Genomic DNA, 25,632 nt, shown 5'->3' with positions numbered 1-25,632 from the left:
CCTGGAATCTACTGTGTTAGCGTGACCTTGGACACCGAGAATGACTTGAGTATTGGGGAAATCCATATAATAGCTGTGCACTTAGAGCCAGTTTGGATAAAAGGATGAGAAGAACGTTCTTCTGGTTCAGTCAACTATGTGCTGACAACGTAACTATTACCCTCTTTGTGGATGAGGCTCAGCCAGCATTACTCTCCTGATGCTCCCCACATCCCCCACCAGCCAGTGTCCTCTGTCAGGTCCGTCCTTACACCCATTGGTGTGCCTTCACAAACTCATTTAGACACTCACTCTAGGCAACCTAACCAGAGAAGTCTTTCTCTCTCTCTCTCTCTCTCTTTTTGAAGGATGCAGAAAAGTGGACAGGCCAGATACAAGTGACATTATTTATTCACCAGTATGACGAACCCAGAGGGGAAGGAGTCTGCATTCTCTCACCAGACGCAATGCTCGGAGGGAACAGAGGTGCACCTGGGAATCTGCAAAGCCCTTGAAAATGCTGGGGTGACTCATCTGGACTGGGGACCTTGTCCCTAGGAGGAAACAGAGTGACCAACAGGGCCACTCCCCGACACCGTACGCACCCAGGGTGAAGAGATCACTCTCGGCCATCCCTAGTCAGTGAGGCAAAAGCAAATTTTACTGGAAAGCCCACAAGTGTGACTTTTCCATTCTTCCTGTTTGTAAGTCCATGCAGCTGATGGGGGAAAAAATAGCCCAGCTCATTTGCATTTAAGTCTTGAAATCTAAATATTTCCGTGAGTCATTCATTATTACCATATAACTCAGTGTTTGCATGCAAATAGCTTTAATGACATAAATGCTTATAAAATAAGTCTCTTACCATATGAACTCGGTAAAGAATGCTAATTCCCAGAGTCATGAATGGCTTGGAGAAATCTATCACCTTCTCCCGCTCCGCAGTAATGGTGAGGCCCGCCACGGCCAGGTCCGCTTTCTGGAAGGGACAGAGAGAGCCCATCAGTGGGGTGGCCAGGTGAGATGCAGGGACAGGGACTTGTGGCCAGAGGTCGTCACCACTGGGAAGATGTCACTCTGGTCCGGCTTCTCTGTGTGGGGAGTGACTCTGGGTAGTCCTGATCCATCTCCGACCCGAATATCATTCACAAAAGGACATGGGTGTTGAAGCTGGAACTCAGGCACTTTTGCGGCCAGATGCCTCTAAATACATCAGTAAGTATAAACAACAGAGGACTGTCCAGAGACAGTCTCAGAATGCCCGAGGGGAGGGAAAACCGGCACACAGAGGCTGATGGATTCTCAACAGTAAGTAGTTTTTAAATTCAACTTCTTAATTTGCTCAGTCTGCAGAACTTGATGGAAGTGCGAGGCTGAAGAGGAGCCTCGGTGGGGGGAGTTAGAGAGGAAGAGAGAATGGATGCCACCACAGAAGTGAGAAACAAGCTACCACCACCAAGGAACTGAGCAGGTGGCCCCACGGTGCAGAGCTTGTCCTCGTCAGAGCCAGGACTGGACCTCGGGCCTCCCGGACCCCAGGACACTTAAAGCTGCTGCCAAGGTTACAATTCAGGTGCCAAAGAAGTAAAAGAAGGGTCTCTGGCTCTCCATGCAAAAGTCATCAGAATTTGTTCGGAAGACATTGCCTTCCCTGCTCTCGGCCCCCTCATGACACCGCAGATGTCCACATCTGATGAGAGTCTGAATTAAAGCCTTCTGGGAAGGAGATACTATTGAATTCCTCAGTACTCCTCTTTGCCAGACAGTTCTTCCTTGTCCCTAATTTAAACCCTTCCCCTGGCAAAGCAAACTCACTTCCTATTGGTCTGCTCCCCTGTGCATGGTGCAAAGGGGAAAAGCCCAGAACCGGCGTGTTGTTCTGGTCCCTCACAAGCCCCCTAACCTAGGCCAGTCACTTCACAGCCCTAGACGTCCTTGACCTTGTCCTTAAACTAAGGATGTGAGGTGAAGACAGTGCTAGGACCCTGCCCAGTAATTCTCTAACAGGGATTCTCAACATCCTGTCTCTGACCACCTACATCAGAATCACCTGGGGGGGCTGATTAAAATGCGAATTCCTGAGTCACATCCCAGACCCCCTGGATCATACTGTGGGCAGGACATGGGCATCTGTATTGGTAACAAGCTGCCCAGCTGATTCCGACTTCCACTAATATTGAAGAACCATGTTTTATAACCTAGGCGTGTATCTCAGACTGGCCCCCATGGGTTTCCATTTCAGCTTAACTCCTTCTTCTGATTCTGGTGGAGCAGCCGATGGAAGAGAGGAAGAGTTCTAGAAAGGAGGAAAAGTGAAGCATCCAACAGTTTGCAAATAGGCCAGGCAGTTCTGAACGAGCACACGCACACACACACAGACGTAAACGAGTCTACCTAAATCACTACAAAGAAAATAGAGAGATAGACACGCTGGCCCTCATTCTGCACACAAGGGACTTGGCGATGTGTGTACAAGAGGGATAAATCTATTGGCAAAGGTCAGTCTCTCCTGCATCTCAACCTTGAGCCTCTGCTCCCGATCGCGTTCCGTCTGCGGGAGCAGCTACGTGATCCGGCGTAGGTTAAGGAACCTAGGGCCTTATAAAGGGAGGCCAGGCTCAAAGGAAAGAAACGAGGGTGCCGATGTAAGAGCTTTTTGATGAAAAACGACAAACGTGAATGCCTCATTGTGCTCTTTCTGTATTTCTCCAAGGGAGCGCTGATTACTGCTATCAAGTGAGTCAACCCTTGAGATTCATAAATGAAGTTTGATTAGAAGGTTGTTAATGCTTTCATTTGGGGGACTCTTTGGAGGGCTGCTGGGGCCTTTCAGAACCTCGGCTCCTCCGGGACAGCAGCTCTGACTGCAGTTCCGCTCGCTCGAGAGCACAGGTGTAGGAGAAGAGAAATCAAGGGGCGCCTGGGTGGCTCAGTCGGTTGGGCGACTGCCTTCGGCTCAGGTCATGATCCTGGAGTCCCGGGATCGAGTCCCGCATCGGGCTCCCTGCTCGGCAGGGAGTCTGCTTCTCCCTCTGACCCTCCTCCCTCTCATGTGCTCTCTCTCTCTCATTCTCTCTGTCTCAAATAAATAAATAAAATCTTTAAAAAAAAAAAAAAAGAAGAGAAATCAAGCCAGCACAAAGACCCAGCGGGCGCAGTGCCAGTCCCATGTGTGCGGGTTTCCAGCCAGTCAGCAGCCAAGCCCTGCATGAACCTTGGGAGGACGAGACGAGAGTCAGCTGGGTTGGATTGAAGGAATTGAAGAAAAGAGGACGAAAACCAAAACAGATGAAATGGGCAAAGGTAAACACAACTCCCAGTCCTTTCTCTGGTTATTTATTTATTTCTTTATTTAAAGACTTTATTTATTTATTTGACAGAGACACAGCGAGAGAGGGAATGCAAGCAGGGAGAGTGGGAAAGGAGAAGCAGGCTTCCTGCAGAGCAGGGAGTCCGATGCGGGGCTCGATCCCAGGACCCTGGGATCATGACCTGAGCTGAAGGCAGACGCTTAACGACTGAGCCACCCAGGCATCCCTCTCCGGTTATTTAAAAACACATATCCCACCCTCCCAAATTAACTGAACTCAACAACTCTGCCCCCAAGGTTCTCTACCTCACCCACAGCTTTCCCCCCAAAAGGGCAAACTTTGGATTGGAATCTGGAAATCCGTTCACAAGTTTATAAAAGTTGGCCAACAATGACGTTATGGTAAAACCATTCCATATGGAGAGAATGCTGGAAACGGACAGTGTCCCAGGACGGCCCTTTCCCGGGTGCATGCAGAATGCCTGCATACCCAGGGAGAGTGTGTGCCCCAGGCTCGGACAGGGCATCCCTGTCTACTCACAGAGAGACACTTCCCAAACTGGGCCAAACAGAATAACCACCTCATGTGGACACTGCTGACTCCCTCTTCCCTTTGCACCTCTGTCAAGAGTAAGTTGGGGGCAGGGGAGGCAGGGAAGGAGGTGTGGGATGGAAAAAAGCAGTGGCAAGCTAAAAGACACCATGGAGGTTTTGTGGTGGTGTTTTTTTGTTTTTTGTTTTTTGTTTTTCCTATTTAATCAACTCAGTATAGAATAGTAATTATCTACCTTGGCTTCAATACACCCCAAAGTTATCAACAACAACCTCTCGGGGTCGGGTTATTCCAAAAGACCCACATTCATTTTATTTCACCTTAGTTAAAAAGACATTATGCTACAAAGCAGTCTTAGATGAGGAGATAATATGCCACGAAACCAAACTAACAAGCAAAGGGGGCTGGGAGTATAGAATGCTAGCTACTGTCAGTATAGGGGAAGGTGGGAGGGGTGGGCAGGCTTCCAGTCCGACCCAGCCCTTCTGCGTCTTTGGCCGCTCGGGACAGGAGGGCGGCTCTCTGGCAGAAAGAGCAGGAGCCAGGACATCAGAAGCCCGGGCTCTGGTTGTAGCCAGGCCACAAACTCACTGTGACCGTCGGCGAGTTATTCCATTTTCTGGGCTGAAGCTTCATCCCCTGTAAAATGAAAGGGCGTAACTAAATGCCCTCTAAACTCTCTTCTCCAGCTCCCAAACCCTGCACTTTCATTTCGCTTGGCTCGAACAGGTAGACCTTACTTTCGCTGGCCCCTATTTCGCTCAAGAAGATGATGGTGGTCTGCAGAATCAAATGCTCTGGAGCAGATGAGGAGAATGAGCTCTGAGGAAGAAACTCTCAGACTAGTCAGCAAAGAACAGCAGCTGAGAGGGACCCCAGGCGGGGACATTTTAGAGAAAGAAATCTAGAAAGGTCAGGAAGGTACACCACCATCTGGATAGCAGGTCTGGGAGTGTAACTCCATGGGCTGGGAAACCAGAAAAGGTGCGGATCCCCCAGAGCCAGAGGAAGAGAAGGAGGGCTGATAAAAGAGAACTGGCAGAAAGTTTTGTATACATGATGGTGTTCCTAGTCTTGGGGTGCGTGTGTGTGAGGGTGTGGATGCACAGGGGCATGCACAGGGGCATATAAATACCTTCCCTCCGAGAGAAAGACCTCTCTCTTTCCCGTTTTCGATTGAAAGTGTTCTTTGAAGAGCTTCATGTTCTGCCTCTGAGAGATCCCCCTCTTTTATCTCCTGGATGTTTGTGGAATTTACAAGGGGAGAGCAGGCTGGAGCAGCCTGGAGGTGACGTCTGTTCCAAAACAGACGATCCTTTGCTTCATGGAGTTTAATAGGGGTCATGCAACTGGCACTATTCCTATCAAAGCCTGGAGGCTCCGCGTGGCTGCTGCCACTCTTCTCCTGGGCGCTGGGGCCCTGGCTGGGAAGACGGCAGCCAATTCACAGCAGCGCTCCGGTCTGCATCCGCCTGAGCCTGCTGCTCCCACCGGGCGCCTCCCTGAGGACCCTGCTACCCCCGGGATGGCCGCACGGGCTCCTGGACCCGCTGAAGGGAACAAAGCACTCTCCAGTGTCCTCCTCCTCTTTTAGAGAGCTGCTGCCCCCTTTTGGGCAAAATGCTCTCCCTTCCCCTCAGCAGGGCCCCAGCAGCACGGACTGACTGCCAGGGGCCTCAGCCCGGCCTCCCCCCTGCCCTGCCTGGCAGCCCCTCCCTTCCACAGAGCCAAGCTAAGGAGAGGATGGGACAGGGCAGAAGACCACATGCCCATAGCAACTCAGCCTCTCTGGGACTCATTTTACTGGGCTAGACGGTGCAGGCAATGCCTGCCCATGACCGTCCTGGGAGAATCAAGGGGGGGTGATGGATGGATGTGGAAGAGTCTTCTAACCCGAACACCCTGCAGAGCTCTGGCAGGCCTGGGGGCAGCTGTGGAGGCAGCAGAATGGGTGGCTGAGGCTCAGCCTTCAGGGTGGGCCGGACCTCTCTGGACTTGCTGTGTGACTTTAGGCGAGTCACTTCACCTCCCTGAGCCTCCGTTTGCTCATATATAAAGTGGGAATAATAATAGGACCTACCTCCTAGAATTGCTGAGCAACTGAATGAGATGATGCTTGTACACGCTGAGCATGGGGCCCCGTTCAAAGTAAGTACCCAGTGCATGTTTGCCATGAGGAGGCTAATCTCAACAAGGGCCTCTGGAGACAGTATCCTGACCCATGCTGAGCAGGAATGTCGGGAAGGCAGCCAGGCCTGTTCTAGCTCCATGTACGGCAGAGGCCCCAGACACTTGGCCCCTGGTGGTCTTTCCCGGGTGACCCAGGGACATGCACGGAGCTGTGTTAACACTGGTGTGACTGCCTGTCTCTGAAGATTCATACAAGGATCCTCTTAGGCCTCATCCTGTCCCACTGCTTAGAAAACTCAAGGAAAAAACTGACACCCAACTTGGAGACCAAACCCAGTCATTTCCCACAGTCTCTTTTTTGTTATGTGATGCTCCTCTGGGGACAGATTAAATGACCTCCCCAGCTTCCATTGACTTCTCGGATCTACTGTGCTATCTATGATCAGCTTCCAGATCTTCTCTCTCTGGCTTTTTTTACAGCCGCCCCCCCCCCAGCCCCCACGTCCCCAGCCTCCTGCCCCCTGGGGAAGCCGACTGCTCCCCCGCCTGGACACACTTTATTTCACCTGCTGCTCAGGCCCCACGGTGCCTCACATTCTTTGCTGTCATTTAATTCTGTAATTGTGTTACTTAACTCTGGAAAGCTCTGGGAGGCTACAGATGGAATGAGAAAATGCTACACAGAATAAGGTTGTACTGAGCATTCCTGGAAACCTTCATTCCAAGGTAATTGTCTTTGGAGATCCCCCATATATTGAGAAGGCTTATGGAATTCCAAGCAAGGCCAGCCTAAGGCTGTGAGAACGGAAGCTGCCATACCGTGTAAATGCCCGGATAGGAAGGAGCTCCGAGTCCACCAAGCCCGGCTTGCCAGGGAGGGATAATGCACATGAGGCTCTGGCTGAGGATGACATGGGGCCACTGAGCTCATCGAGCTCCTGGTAAATGCTGTGTCCTGGGATCCCCCCACTTGGGTGTGGGCTCTCGGGGTAGGCAGAGACAGTGCACGGAACTCAGCATGCCCTCTTCCTCTGCGATGCTCAGCATTCCCTCACCCCTCTTTACTGACTCTCCACCCTGCCCCAGGCAGTGGGCCAGGTGCTGAGATACAGGCATGGCCCCTGATGGCAGAGGGCTTACTGTCCGGTGGGGAGGTGGACAGTCATTAGACTGTCAGAGAAAATGTTTGTAAAATTACGGCTGTAATAGGTTTTATAAAGCAGTCATAGAAGGCACCATAAGAAGGTAGAACAGAGGGTTGACAGAGTCTGGAAGGTCCGTGGGAGGTCCATGGGGGTTTTCCCAAGATGAAATGCAGTTGCCTGAACAGAAATTACCTGTGACAAGGCCTGGGGTGAGCACTCCCAGTGGAAGGGACAGCATGTGCCAAGGCCCTGAGGCAGGAGGAAGCTTGGTGCATTCTAGGGGCTGGAAGAAAGCCAGAGTGGCTGGAGGACATAGGGCTGGGGGGCATGCTGTAAGATGAGGCTGAAGAGGCAGGCAGAAGAGGCAACAGGTTAGAGAGTAATCGGGTGGCCCTGAGTATTTTAAACAGGGGATGGCCTACAAGATAAGATCTGTAACACTACCGTGGCTAACACCTATAGCCCTTCCTGCATGTCAGGGACCGGACTGAGCACTTTATGTGTGTTATCTCACTTAGCACTCACAAGATCCCTATGAGGTAAGTTACTATTATTACCCCCGTTTTACAGATCAGGAACATGATGCTCAGAGAGGTTAAGGAACTTGCCCAAGGTTGCCCAGCAAGTAAGTGGCCGAAGCAGTTTCAAACCTGGGCAGTTTGGTTTCAGAGACTGTATCCTGAACCTGCAACCAATTCAATTGGCTCTAGTGAAGAAAAAACACTAAAGAGGGACAAGAAAGGACCAGCCCCATTTTTCTAAAAAAATTAACTTTTGCACCATGACAACTATACCTGTCCTCGCTCTTAAACAATTATCCATGATCCTCACTCCCCTTGTCAGCCCTCCTGAACTCCTGGGACTTCAGCCTCACTTCCCAGCATTCCCTGGGGCCCCCTGCTGCTGAATCCAAACACACCTTGCACTTTCTTACAGTAATAGCTCCAAGGACGCTGTGTCCTCCACCTAGAGCGTCCAACCCACGACACCACCGAGTCTTCAAAGTCCATTCACAGTTTACCTTCTCTGCAAGAACGTCTGTCACCTTCCCAGGAATAAGCCCTTCCTCTGCTCAATCAGCAAAGGTGATAAGACACTGCTTATACACTCAAGGGGCATGTGTCATGTATTGCCTTGGATTAGAACAGGGGCCCAGGGCTCCTACTCCAACTCTGTACTTACTGGGTGTCAGCTCTGCACTCACCTTCTCCGTGCCTCAGTTTCTTCTTCCATAAAGGGGGCGTGACAACAGTTCCCACCTTCACGGAGTCTCTATGGGAATCAAATGAGCGAGCCATGCAAAGCCTAGGCCTGGCACAGAATAACTCTCCATAAATGTTAGCCCTTCCTGTTATTACCGTCGTTGTGGGCATTCAGGTGCCTCTCTTAGCTCCCCATCAGATTATAAGAAGCAGGGACAAGGTCTTTAAAATACTTAATATATATACCATTTCAGCGTTGCCGTTGGCAACGTGTTTTACAAGGAAACAGAGACCCAGAGAGGTTAATAACTTGCTCGAGTACACATAGCTAGGACATGGAGAAAGTTAGCTTCAGACCCACATGTAGTCTCAGGACTATGTCCTTTGCTTTTGATGGCTGCGCTGTTTACAGGGAATTTCCCAAAGTGGGCAGCCAATAAGTCCCTAAATGAACAACCAGGGCAGCCAACATCGCGGGACACAGGAGGACAACCCACCAAACGTGGCCTACCCTCGAGTGCCTTCTTGCTGACCGCAGAATGAGGCTGATGCCTGACACGTACCTGTATGTAGGAGGGATTTTATCAGCAAGTCAGAATGGTAGAACCAGATTCAGGTCATGATCCATGCAATCCTCCTCCTCCAGCCTAAAGAAGACTCAACACCCCACATCCCTGGCCAGAGGGCTCCCTTTCCCCCTGACGCCCCCCCAGGCCTGGTGCCCTGGAGCCCCACGCAGGAGAGGAACCAGCCTGGTGCTTTAATTCTCCCCCCGGGAAAGCACAGGGATGGTTAGGACAGGCCCACGCTGGGCCCAGCAGCCAGAGAGAAGAGGCAGGACTGGCTCCATTGACCTCCTTCCAGACTCTTGCCTGCCCTCAGTCCTTTCCTGCTGCGCAGTGAGCAGATTAACATCTGCAGCTCAGCCCATTTCAAATTAGATTATCTGCTTACTTCCTGTCTTTGGATCGATTCACCTGCTGGGTGCCTTTCTCCCTCCCCGTCCCCGCCCCTGCCTAGCGAGATGCCCAGGGAACCTGCCATGACTCACGGAGGTCACCAGGCCGAGAGGCAGCAGGATCTGAAGGGAGACAGGGAAGCTCATTCCCACTCCTGGCTCGAGCCTCAGCAAAATTCATCATTTAGGCCTTCCTAATAACAAGCCTGAGAAGTGCGCACATCTGCTCTCCTGCGGCGGGAGGCAGGCTGATACCCACTCCGCCCGCTGTGCACTGGGGCCAAGGATAAACTCGCTCTGGGGCTCACACGGCACCTGCAAAACAGTGTCCTCATCCACTGGGGACGCTGGATGCCAGCCCCACCACTCCTCCCTTCTTTCACGCCAGGATATGGAAGCAAGGATGAGGGAATAGAGGATAGCGCGCAGTTACCTGTCACACGCATGTGCATGCACGCACACACACACACACACACACCCCAACCTGGCCAGTACCCAGGCCCCAAAGAAGGCTTGCTCCCTGTTCAGAGGGAGGCTCTGATCACGGCTTTCACAAACCAATCTAAGCCCACATTTGTGGGCCGAGTCCACCCTCGGTCATGCTCGGGGAGCAGAGGTCCAGAGGAGTATTAGCATTCCCGGGGAAGTGGCCATGTCATTCGTAGGTCCAAGTGCTCCCCAGTGCTGTTTCTCGAAGTGACAGTCTACTCTCAGGGTTGGATGAATTTCTTTAGACTTAAATTAAAATCCCCATGAAATATTTAGTTGGCTCGGCTCAGGGCTGCGTTACTGGCCTATGTGGGCAGATTTCAGGAAAGAACCAGGCTTAAAGTAAGAAGAGGTTGGCCATTCAGTCACGGTGAGGGGGTGGGGCGCAGGGGTCCAAGCAAATGTTGTTTACCTTTGACCTCTTGTCACAGTCTCCCATTCACGGGCCATGGACCCTCTTGCCCTTTGGGGTCAGACAGATGTATGTTTAAATCCCAGCCCTGCCATTCACCAGCTGAGCAAATTACCTCAAGTCTGGGCTTCGGTCTCCTCCTCTCTCAAATGGGCAAAATAATGCCTTTTATGGTTGCTGTGAGGATTAGAAGTACTAACCTATGTAAATGGAGCTCAGGTGTGGTCCTGCCTCTTACTATCCCCTCTTCCAACTGTAGCCAGAGGAGGCTTTTTGAGAAACTAAAGCAGATTATGCTGTTCTATTCTGTGTTGACTTCTTAATCTTTTTTACGCCCGTGGACCCTTTTCGCACTCTGGGGAGGTCTCTTCACCCCTTCTTTAGAAACGTTTACAAATGTTTATGCCATTTGCTGGATTGCATAACTGTAGGATGCAGAAAGACAGTTGTCAAAATATTTTTCCATTTTTGCACTACAGGGCATAGAAGAGCTAGAGGTCGGTCTAAGAGCAACACTATCATATTGACACCACCAGTGACAACAGGGCAGGCGTGGTGCAAACACCACCACGGGCTGTTGCCCACAGCCACAATGGAAGGAAGTACCACATTTCAGTTTAAGTTTAGAAAAAAAATAGATGTCAATTTGTCCCTTCTGAGTTTATGGTCTGTCTTAATGCTATCCTCAGACCCTTGGGTATGCATGGACCCCAAGAAAAGAACGCGTAAAGACTTCCCAGTTGGGGCGCCTGGGTGGCTCAGTCGTTAAGCGTCTGCCTTTGGCTCAGGTCATGATCCCAGGGTCCTGGGATCGAGCCCCGCGTCGGGCTCCCTGCTCTGCGGGAAGCCTGCTTCTCCCTCTCCCACTCCCCCTGCTTGTATTCCTGCTCTCACTGTCTCTTTCTCTCTGTGAAATAAATAAATAAAATCTTAAAAAAAAAAAAAAAAGATTTCCCAGTTGACGAACAGAACAGGCTGACCCTGGAACGATGCAGGAGTAGGGCACTGGCCCCCCGCACAGTCGAAACTCTATGTGTAACATGTGACTCCCCCCAAAACTTAATGACTAATAGCCCACTGTGGACCAGAAGCCTTATGGATAATAAACAGTCAATTAACACCTATTTTGTATGTTGTATGTATTCTCTACTGTATTCTTACAATAAAGTCAGCTAGAGAAAAGAACATGTTATTAAGAAAATCATAAGGATAAGAAACAAAACAGAGGAGCATAGAGGAAGGGAGGGAAAAATTTAAAAAGATGAAATCAGAGAGGGAGACAAATCGTAAGAGACTCTTAATCATAGAAAGCAAACTGAGGGTTGCTGGAGGGGAAGGGGTAGGGGGATGGGGTAACTGGGTGATGGGCATGAAGGAGGGCATGTGATGGAATGAGCAGTGGGTCTTGTATGCAACTGATGAATCACTAAACTCTACTTCTGAGGGGGAGACGAACCATGAGAGACGATGGACTCTGAGAAACAAACTGAGGGTTCTAGAGGGGAGGGGGGTGGGAGGATGGGTTAGCCTGGTGAGGGGTATTGAGGAGGGCACGTTCTGCATGGAGCACTGGGTGTTATGCACAAACAATGAATCATGGAACACTACATCTAAAACTAATGATGTAATGTATGAGGATTAACATAAGAATAAAAAACAATTAAAAAAAACCTCTACCTCTGAAACTAATAACACACTATATGTTAATTAGTTGAATAAATAAAAGAAAATCATAAGAGAAAATACATTGTTCTGTATTACAATATTGTACCGTATTTACAGAAAAAGATCTGTGTATGAGTGGACCCACGCAGTGCAAACCCATGTTATTTAAGGGCCAAATGTCATTCTTGACCACGGCCCACTGCGCCCTGCTGCCCACTCGCCATGCGCCGGCCACACTGGCCTTCGTCCTGCTCCTCCAACACCTGCAGTTTCATCTGCGTCTTCACATCTCCTTCCTCTGGCTGCAGTGCTCCACCCTGGCCTTGGCCTTGGCTAGGCTGGCTTCTTCCCACTGCTCAGATCTCAGAGCAGGCTTCCCTGTGTGCCCATCTAAAGGACCCCTCTCCCTGACACTCTCTGTCTTATTATCCTGTGTTACCTTCTTCACAGCAAAAATTATGATGCAAAATGGTCTTCTTTCCTTATTCATTCATTTAGCTGTTTATTGTTTAGAATGCAAGCTCCAGGAGGTAGGAGCCTATACTTCCTTGTATGCACATGTATCTCCAGAGCCTAGAACAGTGCCTGGTATGTGGTGGGCACCCAATACACCTGATGAATGAACGGGTGAATCAAAGAAAGTAGGAGCTCTGTTCATGCCATTCTCTTACCTTGATTCTGAACTGGGGGAGCAATTTTGTAGTCGGGTTTTGACTAAGAGTACACACGCCAGGGCCGACCTTGCCACTCGCCAGCCACAGCATCTTAGGCAAGTTACCTAACCTCTCTGTACCTTGGTCTCCTCATCTGGAAAATGGGGACAGGAATAATACAAACTTCATAGGTGTGTTGTGAAGCCCAAATGAATTAATATGTGAAGAGCACTTAGAACAGTGCCCAGAACAGGAAATATTAGCATAAGCTAATATTTTTATATGTGGGTTTCACATTAGAGGATGAACTTCAATTCTATTAAAAAAATATTGTTTCAAAAACATTGGCATAGGTTTTGAGAGAATGCAAAGAAACCCCACGACTGGAAAACCGATGTGTATTATGTGCGTGACATGGTGTTTGTGTGGTTGGGATGTGACCAAGAAGGAACAGCACCAAGATTGGGGTCCAGGCAGGTTATACCTGTGCCCTGAAGCCCTGAGATGCCCGAGCTCTGCTTGCTTACACCGCATCACCATCATCATCATCATCCTCCCCATCACACCCGACGTTCTGAAGACCCGCCAGCAATCACATGTCAAATAAAGAAAATAGAATCGTGTTGAAACGTGCAGGATGACATGCTCATTTCTTTCTTTCTTTTTTTTTTTTTAAAGATTTTATTTATTTATTTGACCGAGAGAGAGAGACAGCGAGAGAGGGAACACAAGCAGGGGGAGTGGGAAAGGGAGAAGCAGGCTTCCTGCCGAGCCAGGAGCCCGATGCGGGACTCGATCCCAGGACTCCAGGATCATGACCTGAGCCGAAGGCAGTCGCTTAACCAACTGAGCCATCCAGGCGCCCGACATGCTCATTTCTAATACAAACACCCCTTTGCCCCCCAGATCGAGAAATCCTTCCAGTCCATGTGACAGTGAAGTCACCAGCAGGCCAGGCATTAAGAGGCACGGAACTGCCACTGGCAAGTCTGCACACTTGGGCCCGTCTCCCACTCTGGCTGGCTGCCAAAGGAGCTGGGTGAGTGCTGGGGTGCAGCGTGGGGCCCCACCACGGATCCCACGGGGGCTCAAACTTGCAGCCCTGACTGCCTAAGCAGAGGGCTTGCAATGACCACTCTGGCTCTACATCTGTCTGGGGCCTTGAGGCTCCAAGTCAACACTGCGGGAGCACGTTCACACAGGCTCAGGCAAGGGGCTTCGGCTGGAGGACTCTGACAGTATCACGAGCCCACGGGGCCGTCTTGCTTTCATTTCCTTTGTCACCTGCCAGCCTTGTAATGAAAATCAGTGTCACTCACCAGCCCTGTTATTAGGATGGTTTTTGTGGGATGAAATCAACCACCACCAGTTGTGGGAAGCATTGCTGAACTTCCAGAGGTTTCCCCTCTGCTCCCTCTCAGCTCCAAGCCAATAAGTCCCCCTCCACGGCTCTGCCCACCCCTCATGGTCCTGCTGGGCAAGGAGCGAGGTCCCAGCCCTGCCTCACACTTGCTCTGAGCTACCCAATGGCACCAGGAAGGGCGAGCAATGATCCGACCGATCAGATCCAGGATGTGGGTAGCACCCAGTCTTTTTCTCATCTGTTATCAGTATATGCGCAAGTCAAAACCCTTGCAAAGGACAGCAGGGCATTTTCTCAGGGATCCCTGTAGTTTTCTGAAGAGGAGAGCGAGAGAAGTCGCATGAACCTCTGGCCACCCTTCTTGGGTGACAAAGTGCATTTGATCCACTTCTGAGAGGTGTCCCACTGTGTTGACATGGCTCGTGTGCCCACCAATAATAACATCCCCAAGGTGCTTTTCACAGACTGCATTCGGCCCCACAACACCTGCCAGGTCAGCAGAAGCCAATTTAGAGCCTGGGGAATGAGGCTCAGCAGAGTCATGAGGTATTAAATCGGGGATAGGGGAGGGGAGTGGGGGGATGGGGCACCTGGGTGACGGGCATTAAGGAAGGCACGTGATGTGATGAGCACTGGGTGTGATAGGCAACTGATGAATTACTGAAGACTGCCTCTGAAACTAATGATGTACCCTATGTCGGCTAATTCAATTTAAATAAAAAATTAAAAAGAAAAAAAATCGGGGATAATGGTTACCTTTGGGCAGGAGGGGGTGTAGAGAGAAAGAGGAGGTATGTCAGCGGGGCAGGGACAAGGGGCCTTCGGGGTGCTAGTAATGGTGTTATTTCTTCACCTGGATAGTGATCACAGAAGTATGTCCCCTTTGAGACAATTCATGAAGCTGACACTAAAGATTTGTGTACGCTTCTATATGTATATTTAAATCTAAATATTTTTTAAAAAGTCAAGTGATTTGCCCAAGCAGAAGAAAGAATGGCCCCCTTCAAGCCTGACACGGAGCACCTTGATGACTCTTTGGGACAGGAAAGCCCAGAAGATACACGAGGGGGGGGGGGTGCGCAGTGCTGGAGTCCCTGCATTAACTGTACCACGGTCTGGGGATTTCACACACCCCAAGAAAGGTAAGCTCAGGCACAGCGCGTCTACTGTGCATCTCTGTGTAAACATCTGGGCGACTTCTAATTCAAGAAGGGTGGAAAGCAACAGCTGGATGTTTTAATTAGATTTGCATTTGCATCTGGATGCAGAAAAGTCTAGATCCCTCGTCTGGTCCAAACAGCTGAACAGACTACGAAACTTCCGGAGGGGCCAACTCTTTGTCCGCTGCACACCAGGCCTCCCTGCTGGGAACTGCCATCACCCTCCAGCACCAGGCAGCCCCCACCCGAGGTGGGTCTTGAAACCCAGAGGAGAGGGAGACCAGTCCATCACAGATTCAACAGCGATGCTCTCGTCGTGTCTTGTGACAGAGGGCTGTCTGAGGGCCCTGGGTGTAAGTCTGCCCCTGGATAGCTATGTGACTTTGGGCAACTCACTTAGCCTCTCTGAACTTGTTTCCTCATGAGCAAAGCAGGAAGGGTAACAGCTTCTATTTCATGGGGTTGTGAGGATGAAATGAGCTAAGGTACAGGGCCTGATGCAGAGTCAGTGCTCAGGGCTCAGTAAATGCTCACTGCCATTGTTACATCATCGCTGATTCGGACATCCTGCCTCTGTCCTCTGCCTACTCCCTCTGAAGCCCCTAGGATCTGGCCTCTGCTTCGGGCTGCACCATCCTGCCTGGTGGGGGTTTCCGGAAGGCTGAACCCTTCTACCTGATTTGCTCCAGCTGACTCCTCTTCGCTTTCGGCCAGAATGACACCGACGGGCACACTGGCTATACCTCCTGACCCCATCTCCTCTGTTTGGGTCTCCCGCCTGCGCCCCACGGTCCGCCACTCCCCGGCTGCCAGCTGGGGCCCCAGCCCACCGTTCCACCATCATCCAGGACATGGCAGGTCTGCTCCGGGTGGCTCCTGGATTTGGATAAGGGATCCATTTGGCAAGAGTGGACAGTGTCTTTCGGAGCAGTCCAAATTCACTGACTGGGCCACACGCAGCCATTTTAAAAGATGTAGGCCCTTGTTCGGCTGCCTACATTGCAAATGTAGACACAGCTGGAACAGGAGTTTGTCACCAAGCAGGGGAGCATATCTGAGGGCTGCAGAAGAGGAGGATTAATTCCTCGGGTTCTGGAAAGGTCTGGAGCAGAACGGGGCTCGCGGCTGCTTCCATCGCTGCCAATGCATCCATTGGCACGATCAAGACAAGGCCTGGTTCTCATGCTGACAAATGGTGGGAGGTCAGTTGCTCCTGACAAGCTCTAGGATGGCGAGAAAAATAGTGTGTGAATAAGCCCCTCAAAGCATATCATGATGCTGGCCAGGAGCTGTGAGAAGGGGAGGCCAAGCCACGGCAATGAGCAAGTTGAACACCACAAGACCTTCTGGTGCAAATTCATTTCTGTGAGAGAGGGATGGCCAGAGGACGGAGGGAGCTGTCACATTTGGATTCTTTGAAGCAGGCCTATTTATTCACAGGAAGGGAAGAGATGAGCTGGGCCTGCCTGCTCGGGCAGAGCAGGGAACCACGGTGGCAGGATTTGATGACTGAGGTACGGCTAGGTAAGCAAAGCCTGGTGTGTGCTCAGGGCAGGTCTGTGCAGTAATTAAAAGAACACAACATGGACCCGTCTGAGCTTGGAGCCTGATTCTGCCACTTCACGGCCACGTAACCTTGGATGAGTTAGCCTCAGAGCCTGTTTGCTGATCTACAAAACGGGGGTCATGAAACTTCACCTGGTAAAGTTCTTTAAGGAGTCAATGAGATAATATTTGGAAAGCAATTATTAGCACTGTCTGGTACATAGCAAGTGCTCAGCCAACAGGCCCAGGATTATCTTTAGAGCGATTTCTAGCCAAGGCACGGGCAGAAGGTCAGCAGAGGGAACCAAAAGGGCCGGAGCCCAGCACCTGAGTTTCAGGGGGGGGGACTCAGAAGTCCAGGCAGGTGATCCTGGAGCCTGGTCCATGATGTTCAGGCCGTTGTCCCCCCCTCAACACACAGACTCAGGAAACAAAGCCAGCAAGTACAACGGGACAAGGTTTACTCCAAAGGCAGTTGGAAGATAAATGTGTGTGCGGTGGGGGCTGAGCAGATACCCAGTTAGGCCAGCTGAAGCTTGAAGAGTGGTCAGTGGTAGATCTGTGACTCGGGGAACAAATCAGGAGCCCCAGGGGTCAATTTGAGAGCCAGACAACTAACCCTGGACATTCCCACCTCCTGGGGAGAAGACAGAGGGGTGAGGTTGCTTAAGTTCTTCTTTCTCAAGACAATATTGGCGTGGCAAATGGGGTGGGGTTGGGTGTGCAGTGGGGTGAGCTGGAGGCCCAGCTGTGGGGAGCTTGGGAAGGCAGAGACCGGGAAGGGGAGGCAGAGATTTATAGGAAGCCTATGCAGGCCCCAGGGCTGCGTGAAAGGGCAGCCCCAGGGAAGACATCAGCTCTACAACCCCAGCCTGATGAATGCAGCAGCAGACCTAGGCCGCTGGTGTGCTCTCCCTATTACCAGTCAAAGGGGTCGTCTGAAAATCTATAGCTGGTTCTTGGCATTGGGCTGTTCTGTCCAGGCTCTAACTTCTTTGGGGTCAGAGGCTGTAATGGTTAGTTCTTTTGCCTTCACAGCATCTCATCCATCTGTCCATCTGTCTGTCTGTCCATCCATCCACCCAAACATCCACCTACCCATCTATCCATCCATCCACTCACACATCCATCCAACCTTCTGTCCACCTATCCATCCATCCTGTAATTACTGAATGTTATTGTATTCTGGGCCTGTTCCAGGTGCTACCACTATGCAGATGAATAAGACAGATGTAGTTCCTGATCTCTGAGAACTTACATTCTAGTTAAGGGAGACACATGAGAATAAAGTAGTCCCATAATAAGCAAGATGATTTTAGATGATGATAATCTCATGGAAGATAATGCAACAAAGTAATGTGATAGAGTGTGACTAAGAGAAAGGATGGAGGTCCCTTAGGGTGGCAGAGAAAGAATGCTTCTCAGAGGAGGTGACACCTGGCTTAGACCTAGATAATGAGGGGGAAACAGCATATTGGAGACTTGGGGGAAGACAGATTTTTGATAGAATGAAGAGCAAATAGGGGCACCTGGGTGGCTCAGTTGGTTAAGCGTCTGCCTTCAACTCAGGTCATGATCTCGGGATCCTGGGATCGAGCCCCACATCAGGCTTCCTGCTTGGCAGGGAATTTGCTTCTCTCTTTCTCACTCTGCCCTTCCCCACTGCTCATTCGCTCTCTCTCAAATAAATAAAATATTTAAAAAAAAGAATGAAGAGCAAATTTCCATATGCTGGAATGAAGCATGCTGTGTCCAAGGAACCAAGACAAGGCCAGTAGGGATGCAGCATAGAGAGTGAGAGCCAAGTGATGAGAGAGGTAGGGCCTCAGCATCAGTCCTTCAGACCCCAGGAATATTGGTGAAATTGTGGCGGATGCAAGGCAGAGCACGGGGGAGATGGATATGCTTATTTAACAGGTGAGCAAACAGTAGCTCAGGAAGATTCAGCCACTAATTTAAGGTTCAGGGAAAGACCCTGACTTGCAACTCAACCCAAGAGGATACGTGGACTTACCAGCCCCTTGTCACTTAACAGAGGTGCCTCCTCCCCCAAGAGATGGCCCAGAGAGCCCTCCCTCTGGAGGGAATTTCTGCTCCTGGTGCCCCCTTTTCCCACAGAGGGCAAGAAAAGAGGGGGTTCAGAACAGCACAGCAGGCCACCACCATTGCATAGAACCTCTGGAAGGCTGCTGGACCTCCCCACTGTAGGAGCAGGACTGGATGTGGGCTACTTGCTCTGGGTTGATCTGGTAAGCTTATACAGTGTCCAGGCACAGTGTGGCAAAAAGACTCAAGACAGGGAGGAACCCAGCCCAGGCTGCTTACATCTCAGGGAGCAGGTGGACATGTGTGCGTGCATGCGTGTGTCGGAGGGGCAGGGACGGATGGTGGGGAGGCTGAGGACCTGAGCTTTAGGCCCAGAGAGGAAGTGCAAGCATAGTCTCCTCTAGAGAGATGAGTAACAGACTCTTGGGACAGCAGAGAGAGGGCTCACCCTCCTTGAGAGTTACCACATGCCAGGCACACTGCCGAGACTGGAGTTCATGGATTCGTCACACTAACCCAGAGGTGGCTGCTCTGATTTCCATTTTGAAGATGAAAACATGGGGGTCAGGAATGTTGGGGGACTTGCCCTCACAGCTCCCATCTGGTAGGGCAGGGATCTGCACAGGTGGCCCGGGGGGCGGGAAAGGGGTGTGAGGACAGGGGTGAATGCGGTCAGTCCTTCCGTTTCTCTACCGTGTATCCCGATGACTCCCAAATGCAGAGCAGGTCCAGCTCTGCCCTCCTTCTGGCTTCTCCCCATGACTTCCTGTCCTTCTCGCCCTCAGACTCACATCACGTACATCTCTGCCACCTAAAGCGACTCTTTTTCCGTGTACTATTTCTCAGTTCATGACTTTACCAGCCACCTGTCATCCACCAAACAGAGAGCAGGAGTCAGCCTGGAGTCTGCCCTCGCCCTCCCTTCCCTGCTCTCTCCCCGTTCAATAACCAAGCCCATCCATTTCACTTCTGCAACACCTGCTTCATCCGTTACCGCGACTCGACTCTCCATGCTGCTACCATCATTCACGTCTTCATTTGAATTATTCAGTAGTCTCTGCACTGGTCTCGTGGCTTCCAGGGCCTCCCCACGCCATCCATCTACTGAGCTGCATGGGTACTGGCGGTTCTCAAAGTGGAGACGCGTGGGCACCGACCAGGGCTTTCAAACTTGAATGTGCATCACAATCACCTAAAAAGCTCGTTCAGAGGCAAACTGCTGGGCCCCCCTCCAGAGTTTCTGATTTAGTAAGTCTGGATGGGGCCCCCGAACTTGGATTTCGGGCAAGTCCTCGGTGATGCTGCTACTGCGGCTGCTCAAGGACCACAGTTTGAGAACCAGGGCTCTAGAACCTGTTTCTACACCAAGGATCTAATCATGTCACTCCTCTGCTTACAAAACTCCAGGGGCTCCCTGCCGCCTTTAAAACAGAGCCCCAGCTCCTCACAGTGAGCCTCCCCACCTGGCCTAGGTATGCCTTTCCAGCATCACCAGCATCAAGCTACTGCCCTCCCTTCAGCTTGCGAGGAGCCTACAGGGCATGACTCATGTTCCTTAAAGCTGTCAAATATTTCAGACTCCATGTCTGCCCACGCAGTTCCCTGCCTGCAACTCCTTCCCCGCTGGTGCTTATCAAATTCCTACTTGTCCATCAAGGTCCAGCTTTACTATGCCTCCCTTTCAGGCATCATAGTGAGTTAGAATGACTATGGACTTTGATGTCAGACAGCCTTGGCTTTGAATTCCAGATCAATCCCTTGTTAGCTGTGTGACCTTGAATTAGCCTCTCTGCTAAGCTGGGGCCAAACTCAGTGTCTTCATTATAAGATGTGAATGATAATAGTCATCTTTTCAGATTGTTGTTGGAGAGGAACTGGTCTATGACAAATGCCTGGCAAGGAGTAGACAGTCAGTAAACAATAGCTATTATTATCATTAGCTCCGCTCCAAAGTCCTGCCTGGCTTCCTGGGGGTGAACTGTTACCCTTTTTCTCCATGTTCCCATAAAGTTTTGTACGATTCTATTTTGCATATATCACACGTATGGTCTCATTATTTTTTTATACACCAGGCCTCATTCCCAGTGTAGTTGGGGCCATAGTATGACTTATAAAAATTGATCCTCCCAGTAGATTTAGTGGGCACATGTTTTGGGCAATGAAAGGCATCTCTCTGTAGGAAGAGAATCTACAGGTAGATACACGCCCAGACCACAGTACATGCTTGGTGAGTAGTGCGAGGCTAGGTTTCAGGCCCCATTCACTCCTTGTACAATGTACAACCTGTACGGCTGTATTTGGAGGTTCTATGTATATGGCATGAGAGTTCAGTGAAAGTAAGAACTGTGTCTTATCAACCTGAAGCCACAACTGATGTTGAATCCACATATCCAGGGGCAGGTAATATTGGCTGAGGATGGGAATATATCAGCGGGCGAGTAGGGCCCTGGCCTCAGGTTCAGGGATAGGCTCCTTACTCCCGGAGAAAAGGGGAGCCCAAGGACCAGGGTTAGCCACATGAGAGACTCGGGCTTGAAGAATAATCAGGAGCTGAATTACTAAAATTGGGTGGTGAACGAGAACATGCTTTGGGGACCGAGACAGAAGTTAGGTTCCTGATGCCGAACTGGAATTCTTGAAAGCTCTCCTTAGAGTCCAGAGCCTGCATGAGCCTGCATATAACACCTCACCTCTGCCAGGTGGGGTGCGCAATCAGGACAAGAGGACCCTCAGAAGATAATAAGATACCATTTTCTATAGCTTCCTTCCCCACCCCTGCCCCAAATCAATGCCCTGCGGCCTGTCTCTTCTGTTGAACGGCAGGCCAATCTCTTGCAAGGCTTTTAGAGATGCCTTAATTAATACATTTCCACTTCTTTTGCAGATCCCTCACTCCCCTTAACGGATGGCACTCCGTGGGGAAGGCGGAAATAATTCCCAAGAAGTGAGCCTTCTGACAATTTCCCCGGGCTGCTTCTAGACGCCCATGGGGTTTGGAGGAGTTCCCAGTCTGAAGCGGCTGACGTAGCCGTGAACACGGCCAAACTCCAATCCCCCTGAGATGCCCACCTCCACTCCTGTTGTGGAAGAGAACCACCACAGGGATCGAAGGACGGGGAGACAGAGCCCTGAGGTCTTTTCCTGAATCTGGGCTGACCTTCTCTGGCCCTCATGCTCTCAAAGCCTGCTTTAGGGGACATAAAGGTTTAAGCTGTTCACCTTCACAGAGGATGTACGATGTCATTAGTTGGTGCTCCCCTGGCCATGTACTCACATCTCTCGTGGCCACACCAGAGCAAACATTTCTTTGATGTGCTCATACTCCCCCTACTTCCACACCACCTCGACTGTAACCTTTCAAAGACAGAACCAAATCTGGTCTGCCCTTTGACCCCAAGCCCCTAGCACTGGGACCTACACATAGGAGGTGTTAAATTACCTTCTGCTGATTCAGACGATTCAATTGATAGCCTGGTTTTCTAAGCCTTGGGTTGCCAGCTGGGTTGCCATTAAGGGATAGCATCAAAGGATAAGGGATGAGCTCCCTAAGTTTATGCAAGGAATACTTAGCACATGGCACCTTGTTCTGCAGGATTCGAAGGAACTGGTTATTAATGCTTTGCTGTGTTCCAGGCGCTGTGTTAGGTGCATAAGGATGTCAAGATGAATAAGATATTGTGCTTGCCCTCAAGGAGCTGCCAGTCTTCCTTCCACTAAGAATCCATCCTAGCAACCCCCATTCAGACGTAATTCCTGCCTTCTACACTGCTATTCAAGTACGATGTAGTTTGCACTTATCCCATATAACCTCATGTTAAAATAATTTCTGCTTGTCTGCCTGCCCTTCTAGCTGGAGAGCTCCTAAAGGGAAGGGACCTGGTTTCAAATCCTAGCACTCCCGAGTGTTGGACTCTCTGGGGCTGTGTTCTTAGTCTGTAAAAAGGAAGCAGTTACCATAACACTCACCCCCAGGATAATAGGGTTAAAATATAAGCGTCAGCCAAGTGTCCCTCTCCAGCCGGCCACTCAGCTGTCTCCCTTACTGCCATTCTCCTGGAGTAGCCTCTTCCTTCCTCCCCATTATTCCAGCAAGCAGACACGGAGGACAGGAAGACTCGGCCAAAGTCATTCCCTGTTCCAGTCACCAGTTCTCACGGGCCCCTTGCAGTGCAGCAAGACGAGCTCCTATACAGCATCTGGCCCTTGACACTCCTACTCTCTTTCTCTCCTGGGGGCTCAGCTTTGAACTAAGCAGAGATGTGACCAAGTGTCGGGAGCAGAGGAGACACACACAGCCAAGGGGAGTGAGAGGAAGGAGAACATCTGAAGGCTTCGGCAGAACCCTCTGCTGAATCTGGGGGCTTTCCCTGATCTCAGCCTGTGGCTCTGCAGCCCCAGTCTTGTGGGGTGCATGCAGGGCACCCCGGAATGGGGAGAGGGAAGCAGTCATGAAGGTAGACAGGAGAGGCCCTCTGCCTTGGTGGCCGCCGATACTGTCCTGTCCGAAGGACGGGAGTGTGACTGCAATCTCAAAACCACTTTACTGGCTTTTTATCAGGTAGGTAAAAGGAGGCACGTGGCCGAAAGGCGGCTTTGAGAACTGGAAATGAGACAGAGTGGTGTAAAGGCAGGGACTGCTGAGAGGGAGGGCGGAGGCGGCTGTGGCCCAACATGCGGTCTAGGGCTCTGGCCCTTTTCTTCTCAAGGACAATGGTCTGTGAATAATGAGTCAGACAAGGTGGATTTCCTCCCTTCCTAGGTCTCTGGGAGCCATATGCCGGCACTGCTACAAGACATGCCTCCCTCACGATGCTCTTCCAGAAAGGACCTTTCCCAGAGTCAGGCAGCCATCCCTCTTCCCCGGAGAGGCAGGTTCCCGAGCCCGCGCTTAGAGGCCTACAGGAAGGGAAGCCCAATCCATGCAACACGTCCTATAATCACATGCTGAAATCCCTACATGTCGCCATCTCTTCCTGGGCATCGTCCCCACCTCGGGGCCCCCTCCCATCCACTTGGATCACGGGGCAGCTGTCTAATGAGTATGCCCACATCTGGTCTTCCCACCTCCAAACCATTCCCCTCTCTCCTGCCACAGGAACCTTCGGGAACCAAAGCCAATTATGCCATTCCCTTCTTCAAGCAAAATAGACCACCTTGCTCTTCAACAGCTCCCCTGAGTCTTCTGGATATAGCTTAAATATCCAAACGCATAAATCCGATCACAACGGGCCCCTGCCTATAGCCCTACTCTCCTCTGCTCCTTCCCATGTCTGACTCCAGCCACACAAAACCACTCACATGACTCAGTCTGTGTCTCGGCCTTTGCTGCATCTAGAATATTCTTTCCTACCAAGATGATCCTCCTCCATCTTCACTACGTCCTTTCCTTGGTGAGCCCTTTCCTGCTCATACCTGCCCATACTTCCACCAGACCTGCCCCAGCCACTCACTACCCACCTGACCTTGAACAGGTTCCTCATCTGCAACATTTGGTTGTTGTGAGGACTAAATGAGTTAATACAGTCAAGTGCTTAGAAGAGTGCCTGGCTCATAGGAAACAATAAATGTCAGTCATTATTATTACTACCATCACTCTTAATATACCATGTATCACCCTGTACCATAATTCTTGCTTTACCTGTCTGCCTCTTAGAGTAGTTGCTGGACTCCTTACTGGCAACTGTTCACATCCAAGTAGTGCTTGTCAGAGAGTGGGCACTTTGATGAATGAATGAATCAATCAATCAATCAATCAATGAGTCAATGAATGATCATTGAAGCTCATCTCTTCTTGATTTGAGTAAATTCAGAAACCAGGCCTTGAGAGTAAAACTCTCCCTGAGCTTAGCTGTTGCATGGGGGGGAAGAGTTGAAGACTCAATTTTAGCCCCTGGATCAGTATCTTTCTTTAAAGAATAGAATTCTATGACCTATTTGCAGTTAAAATAGTCTCTGGCTTCATGGTGAAAAGTAATCCCAGGGGACTTGCTGTGGTATTTTTTTAGTTCAGCAAAATGTCTCTGGACAACCTTCCCAGTGGATCGAGGCCACGTACGGCCCACCTCACCAGGTCCCTGGCAAACACTTTCCCCAATCCTTTCTCAAAGGGGCCCAGCAGGGGAAATGGAATGAGGTATTTCAGCTTCATTTACACTTAATTCATCAAAATGTTACTGGTGAGAGCTATTTGATGTCAAAGGCTTATGAGCCTTGATTCTAAGCCTTCCAAAGCCCTTTTCCCTTTGAACCTAAATGTGCCATTCTGCCAACATGGTGTTGAATGCCAACAGGATGGTTGGCTCTGAACTTTGAAGCTGGAGGTGGACTCTTTCTCTTCCTGAATGTGCTTTCGAGCTGGGTCCTGGGGATACAAAATGCAGTCTCTCCCCTTCCAGGATACCAGTTCTCCTGGCTACACCGACAAGAATGCCTCACCCACACTGGGTGAGAGAGGAAGGGGTCCTGGAGGTCCTCTGCCCAGCTCTTTCACTTTCCGGATGAAGTGCCACCCCTTCATGGACCAGAACCAGATCTGGGGACCAAGTCCCGGGCACTCTCCAAATCCTCTGCCTAGAAGGACATCTCCGAAGTGAATGACACCTGCTGCCATTCCAGTGAGGTGGGGTCATGTGCCGCAGTGGACTACAAGGACTCAGCGCCTAAGCCTGACACTGTTCCACCACTCGCTGGCAGTGTGACACTGGGAGAAACATTTTGTACTTCTAAGCCTCAGGTTGCTTATCTATAAAATTGGGATAGTAATACCTACTTCACAGAGCTATGGTGAAAGGTAAAGAGTGAATGCTCGCGCAAGTGGTTTTGGACTTGAAATCACTGCACAAATGTAAAGCATCGCTGAGACAGCACCCTGGACAGAGACACCCGACTTCACAGCTTCCCAGCGATCCACTGCCATGGGGAGAAGTTCTCCAGTCTTGGTGAGGACTCCAAACCCCCCCACCCTGTATTCCTTCCCAGGCCTTATTCTCAGTTCTGAACGCTGAGCAGCCCTTTCCATGGTG

General features: G+C 50.6%; 1 protein-coding gene across 1 annotated transcript in view; it reads right to left on the bottom strand.

Moving 5' to 3' along the window:
- GRIK4 (glutamate ionotropic receptor kainate type subunit 4) overlaps positions 1 to 25,632 on the bottom strand; it is a 427,067-nt gene that overhangs the window by 40,056 nt on the left and 361,379 nt on the right. The window contains exon 14 of the mRNA XM_035009151.1: positions 845 to 958. Within this exon, the coding sequence (XP_034865042.1) occupies positions 845 to 958 (114 nt within the window). The remainder of the gene's footprint in view (positions 1 to 844; positions 959 to 25,632) is intronic.

Source organism: Mirounga leonina, unplaced genomic scaffold (assembly GCF_011800145.1).
Source record: "Mirounga leonina isolate KUSES-001 unplaced genomic scaffold, KU_Mleo_1.0 Mir_153, whole genome shotgun sequence".
Lineage (NCBI taxonomy): Eukaryota > Metazoa > Chordata > Mammalia > Carnivora > Phocidae > Mirounga > Mirounga leonina.
This window is presented reverse-complemented; position numbering and strand designations above follow the sequence as displayed.